This window comes from Lolium perenne, chromosome 4, assembly GCF_019359855.2.
Source record: "Lolium perenne isolate Kyuss_39 chromosome 4, Kyuss_2.0, whole genome shotgun sequence".
Lineage (NCBI taxonomy): Eukaryota > Viridiplantae > Streptophyta > Magnoliopsida > Poales > Poaceae > Lolium > Lolium perenne.
Window position 1 is genome coordinate 393,162,038 of NC_067247.2, and position 6,806 is coordinate 393,168,843.

At 46.1% G+C, this 6,806-nt stretch overlaps 1 protein-coding gene across 1 annotated transcript; it reads left to right on the forward strand.

The window, feature by feature from the left end:
- Positions 1–1,038: 1,038 nt before the first annotated feature.
- LOC127297532 (salt tolerance receptor-like cytoplasmic kinase 1) lies at positions 1,039–2,582 on the forward strand. Its single transcript, XM_051327859.2, has one exon. The coding sequence runs from the start codon at positions 1,111–1,113 to the stop codon at positions 2,143–2,145; it is 1,035 nt and encodes a 344-aa protein (XP_051183819.1). The 5' UTR covers positions 1,039–1,110; the 3' UTR covers positions 2,146–2,582.
- The last annotated feature ends 4,224 nt before the right edge of the window (positions 2,583–6,806 follow it).

Sequence of the window (6,806 nt, forward strand, 5' to 3'; positions counted from 1 at the left end):
TTCATGAATGAAATAGGGATGGAACGGGGATCTTGTTGTAAGTCGTCAGGTGTTTTCATAATGAATAGGAAAACATACTTGAGGGGTTCTTTGCAATGCATAGAGCTGGTTGCACGAATCTCGAGGCATATATGGATGCCCAGGATAAGCCTATGATGCCTGCATATATGTAGAATTAGATTTTCGTCTGAACCGGTTTGTTAGATATGGATGATAGTTTTATCCACGGATGCGGGTATCCACATATATCTGACCCGTTGGGAACAGGTATGTAGGGATGGTTTTGCCCACGGATTTAATGAAACAGATATCCGCTAACTCATGTGGTAGGCATGGGAAGAAGTTTCCCCCTTGGATATCCAATGGATATCCTACTGGCTATGGGACCCACGTATCAGTGAGACATGGGCTTTGATAATTATGTATTTTTTTGGTGTGATTATGTGAGATTTAGCATACTTTAACTACTGTGGTTGATTTTTTTTAGCTTTCTATGCACTTCACATATAATTATTGTTAAACATTGCTGCTAAAATGTTGCTATAATGCTGATATGTTGCTGTAGCAGTGTAATGTTGCTGAAATTGCTGCCGAAATGTTGCTATAGTGCTGAAATATATGTTGCCGAGATTAAATGGTGCCGAAATATTGTTGTATTGCTATGCTGAAATGTTGTTACGCCGATTAACATAGTCCCTAAACCCATGGATATCAATGGATACTCGGATGTTCGATGGGTTTTGGATTTAGAGGGGCATCCATATCCATCAATATCTTCGTGAGGTGCTCCAGACCGTTCCACCGCCATCCTTTTTAGTGCTAAAAGTTGAAAACTTGTTGTTGTTGGATTCTTATGCTCTTGGGTGGAAATGACTTTTGCTGAGTGATAACCAGCGATTGAATCGGTTGATGATTTAATCTGTCGTTATTCTCCAAAGGGGAAATCGTCACTGTTACACAGTCACACGCCGCTCGCGCTCACGTCCACCTATATAAACACGACCACCGCACCACGGTCCGAACTCAGCCAGCCAGCACACGCGCGCGTCTCTGCTCCTCGTCCTCCTTCAGAGCCCGGCCCGGCTCGGCTCGTCGGGTGGGACGTCAGAGATGCTGCTGCACAGGCACAAGTTCCCGCTCCTCTGCTGCGGCTGCGGAGGAGCCGGCGGCGGCGTCGTTGCCAGCGGCGTGGCCGCCCGAGGAGCAGCCCACGTCGACGACGACGCCGCAAAGAACGCCGGCAAGGGCGCGAGGCAGCTGTCGTGGGCGCAGGTGGAGGCCATGACGGCCGGCTTCACGTCGGCCGTGGTCGGCGAGGGCGGCTTCAGCACCGTCTACCTCGCGCGCCTCTCTGCCGGCGGCTCCAAGCCCCAGCTGGCCGCCGTCAAGCTCCACCGCAGCTGCAGCGAGCGCCTGCGCCGCGCCTTCAGGCAGGAGCTGGACGCGCTGCTCCGCGTCCGCCACCCGCACATCGTGCGCCTGCTCGCCTTCTGCGACCAGCGCGACGAGGGCGTGCTCGTGCTCGAGTTCGCGCCCAACGGCAACCTGCACGACAACCTGCACGCTTGTGAAGGCAAGCAGGTCATACCGATGCCGTGGGCTCGGCGGGTGGCGGTGGCGCTGCAGGTGGCCCGCGCGCTGGAGTACCTCCACGACCGGTGCGAGCCGCAGGTGGTGCACGGCGACGTGAAGGCCTCCAACGTGCTGCTGGACGCCGCCATGGGCGCCAGGCTCTGCGACTTCGGGTCGGCGCGCGCCGGGTTCTCGGCGGCCGCGCCCGTCCGCCCGCCGCGCACCGTGCTGGGGTCGCCCGGGTACGTGGACCCGCACTACCTCCGCTCCGGCGTGCTCACCAGGAAGAGCGACGTGTACAGCTTCGGCGTGCTGCTCCTCGAGCTGCTCACCGGCACGCAGCCGTTCCACGATGGCCGGCTGCTGACTTCCGCCGTCGTGCCGATGATCAAGGCCGGCTCGTGCGACGTGGATAAGCTCGTTGACCAGAGGTTGGGGTGCATGTTCGACGCCGCCCAGGCAGCCACCATCGCCTCGTTGTCGGCAGAGTGTGTCATGGAGAACCCGACACTCCGGCCTTCCATGGCAGATGTGGTCCGGGCACTGGAACAGACCTCGGTGGCGCGCCGGTAGATGATCGACGGCAAAGGCAAGGCCGTGAGACGTGCTCGACAAGAGGAAGTAGAGTGGACTCGCACGATGGATGCTTAGATCCGACGTGGAGGGCACTGTGACCGTAGGATGCGGGCGAGAGATGCTGTGTCGTGGAACGAACAAATTGCGAAGCAATTGGGTTGGTGAGGAGCAAGCGCCCGTGGTGGAGCGTACCAACAGAACAAAGCAAATAAAAATGGTTGGTCTGGATAGGGACCTGAGAAGAGGAGAATAACATTAAGCTCTAGGATTAAATTTTTGTGCAGATTTCTTTCTGTTTCTTTTTCTAATCTCGTGGTGATCATGAGATCTTGTACCTAATGTAGAGTAGTGGTGATCATTTCTCAATAAAACATTGGTTCCAACTTCCATGAAAAAAGGAAAAAAAATACACATATACAGCTCCACTTGTACTACACATGACCTAACAACATGTCATAAATAAGCTAATTTTGTTCTGACGAACATACCGTGATCTCCTTCTTGTGGGAAGAAGGAACTCCATCATTGCAGGGTTAGTTTTGTCCCTACATGTACATACAGCAATACTGCCAATACGATGCCTGCACATATACGTGTACGGCTCTCGGTTCATACATGTCGTCCACGACGGCGACGTACGTACGTAGCTCTCGGCGCCGGTACGGGCACGCACGGGCGCCGGTGGGGCGTCCCGGTCGTGATTGCACAGCCAAACCACCGGAAAATGGCCGTCCCATCTCCCTCACCACGGCCCCAGCCGCTGCCCCTGCAATGCGTAGCATCAGTATCATTGGTTTTCAAACGGGGAAGACAGACGTCGATTCGTAGCTGCATGACCACTCATCGCTATCTGTATTCTTTGTCTCTGCACGCGCTGTATCTGACGTCGGGGGATTGATGTCGATCTCCAAGCTACCTGCTGCTGTATCTCGGTGCCGCCTGTATGTTCGTGTCATTTTGATGCAGGATGTGGCTGTCTCCGCGAACCGCATTAGTCGTGCTGACTAGAAAAATCGGCGGTGCAGCCTAGCCGGCTAGGGCCATTGGCTATCTAAGATACGTACGCCTCAACCACCGCCCACAGGGAGGAAGATGACGGATAAACTGGCTTGTCACTGATGCAAGGAATAATAGGAGAGATTATAGTGCCTGCTTAGTTAATTGCAAGGTCAGGTCATAAGGACAGGGAGACCTCTACTTTGGGGGTATATGTATCCCACTGTGAGATCTCCCTCGGCAATTATTTGCAATGGGGATCATTGTGCTTTTGTGTTATCTTTAGAGATTATTTCATTGCTTCGTGTTTTAGCCCGTGGAGGTGTGGAACTGCTTGCCTTATTACACAATGCTGGATTTGTATCCATTTCTTCTGTGACGCAAGTGCGCTTTTATAACAAAATAAATGTTGAAGAAAAATACATTTCTATTATTCGGCAGGGTGATTTGATTTCTAATCTCCAACATAATATACTTAAATTTGGTCTTAACCACACACAAATTTGTCCCACGACTAGTGCAAAACACGGCCTCCACGGCTGTGAATGGTTTTTCATAAAACATGTTAAACATGACACTCCGAAATGGTATGTGTGTAATGTTGGGTGGACTGAGACTGCAATGGCGGGTGGTGAGCACAGCGAGTCTGCATGCGGTGTCAGTGCCGTCAGTAGCAAAAGTGTTGAGTGTGTCCACCGCGGAAGATCTCTCCGTAGCTAAATCTTACTTAACATTGTGGATGACCGGAAACAAAAATAATGGGCCAAATTCACCGAAGACATCATTTAATTTGACGACAAAAGCAATCCCAAGATAATGTTTTTTGAACAAGCGACATTTGTTATCTAATTTAGTGTGTCAACTGACTTGCATAATTTTGTATCGGTGTAACTGATTGTTTGTCATCCAAAACATAATAGAAGTCTTCAATATAGCTTTAGGTCAGGATGAGGTAGTAATATGATTATTATTTATACTAAATGTTTGTACTTACTAATAACTCATTTTTGCCAAACTACAATATTAACTAGTGTATTTTTTGTACATATTACATGGTTAGCACGATTAAGCGCATTAAAATGTTGCTAAATTACAATTTTCATTTGTTCTGTAGTTCTAAGGATAGTAAGTCGAAACACTACAGTTTTATTGTGCTAATTCAAATTGTATTTTGTACAAAACCTGTGCTAGTCTTTTATTTCTTTTCCAGGCATTTAACCTTAAAGAGATCATTAAACTATGACCATTTAAATATGAGAAAAGTAAAATTGTGTGCCTATGTGGACTAATTTATTATACTGGTATGAGCTTTACTATATAATTATATTTCAGAGTGTGCATGTGTGCATGTGTGTATTTTAGTATCCTTGAATATCGTGGCTGGGATATATAGCAAAAGCACCCGATCCTAAAAAAAAAAATTTCTATGTGTATTAATAAATATCTGGATACAAGTTTCTATCGTATGATTAGTTATGCGAAAATACAAAATTAAAGAGCTTATGAGGTGTATATGAGGAGCTTCGATGTCCAGTGCCTCTTACATGCTCCAATGGATCAATAATTTGGGTATATGTGTTACAAACAACTCTCTCTATTCTGATTTAATTGAGTTTATTCTAAACCATTGTTTTTTCATTGTCTTGTCCTCCTACTGTTAATTAAAACGAACGAAGGAGTATACATTTGTAAGGGTATTTTACCCTTAACTATTATTTTGGTTAATGATAACATCGGAGCTAAAGCGTGCACAAATGTTCCCTATGTGTGTTTATAAAGGTTTTAGTTCACAAGTGTTATTGGAAGGTGGTTGGAGACCACTCATTGGCTATACAAGAGAAGTGTTAGTGTTTTTTCTCTTGATTTATGTTTGAGTCAACTGAAAGCACCGCACTATTAAGAGGGATGGTCTCGATGCACTTGGCAGGGATGTTCCTAAATCCATACATACATAATCTACCACCAAAGACATCCATCACACAAAGTGGGAGAGCTTAATCTTTGAAGAAAAATGTATTTTGAATGTTTTTTGCGAAACAAACACACCAACCGGCATTGTCGGTCTCACCGCTGGAACGGACTGTCGTCGCTGGCATGCACGCTGATGACAGCCATGTCCGGTAAAGTATTGATCGACAAGTGCCCCATGACTGGCCTAGCGACCGACATGTGCTTCGGCTCAGGTCCCGGTTTCGGCTAGCCACTTCGCCTTGTTCATCGGCTTCAAGCACAACCAAACCTAGGTTCAGCTGATCTCGACGAGCGCGTGTTGTAGCCATGGCGCTCCACTGTCACCAAGTCCGCCAATGTCGTTGCCAGAGTATCCCGTCCGGCCATCATTGCATTGGCGGAGGTGCCTGTCCTGCCATCGTTGCTAAGCGTCGGGTCGCCAAAACGCATCCAATACCTTGCCCTTGATTTCACTATTGAGATCTCCCTTTGGGAACTTCTGTGTAAGGAGAATAAGAAATAGTATCTTCCATTTGTTCAAACATCTCCATAGCTATCCTGGCTAATAAGTGTTAAGGCCAGAAATAACGCATCATCTCCACAATAACATGGTTTCAGTCTTGTAATCCTCCTGCAAAAGAACAAACTTTTACAATTTTTACAAGATACAAACCAAGCAGAAAGAGCAATTAGCAAACTAAGAAAACAGATCAGCCACAACATGGTGGATGCGCTTGGTGGAAGGGCATGGGTGCCAAGAAAGGATGCGAGCCAGACTACCAAAGTCCAAAGGTAGTGGAACTGCCGAAGCCCAAGACATGTTCGCTCACCTTTGGAACCATGCAGCGGCAGGTTACTCCATCTCCTACTCGTCCTACCTTGTGTCCTCGCCCATACACTCCTAATCTCCTAGCTTTGTCATGATACGAACTAGCGCTCCTTATTATTACTTCCACGATCATTTCTTTTTGTTCTAATTTCTTTTTTTTTTACTTTCTTGAATTTCAACTTATCCTATCACATGCTAGTAAATGACGTGGTTAGTTCACCCATTTATTAAGACGCTCAGATCTTATGATAAATTAAACGAAGCTCTATCAGTTAGTTACATGAGTTTTTTTTGAGATGTGTTGGACATATTTTTCGTCAACATTGGATTCATCAAGTTCTTTCTTTCGGGATTGGGTAAACTGAATATTATTTATACCAAACATTTGTACTTACTAAATAACTCATTTTTATCAAATTACAGCCTTAACTTTTGGATTGGTATATTACACACTTGGTATAATCAAGCACACTAATTTTTTGCTAAATATTAATCATAATGTCATTTGCTAAATTATTTATATTGTATATAAAGTGGGTGTTGTCTCGATGTGGGTGTGTATGCTTTAGTATCCTAAAATACAATGAAGGTGTCCTATAAAGAGTAAAATATTAGCAAATGTCTTTTACATGTCTTAACAAATATCTTGATATAAGTTTCTAGCTTATGATTAGTTATTATGAGCAAGTATAGAAATCCAATGTTTATAACGTGTTTATGAGGAACTTCTTTGTCTAGTGCATGCATGCTACATGTTCCATTGAAAACTCGACAACACAGACTTGGCCATCGCCTAGGGGATGAAGATGAAGAGAACTAGCTTTCTTTTAAGGAAAAATCTAAAGAGAGGCGCCGCATTGCCGAGGCTCCCGAGCGGCGGAAA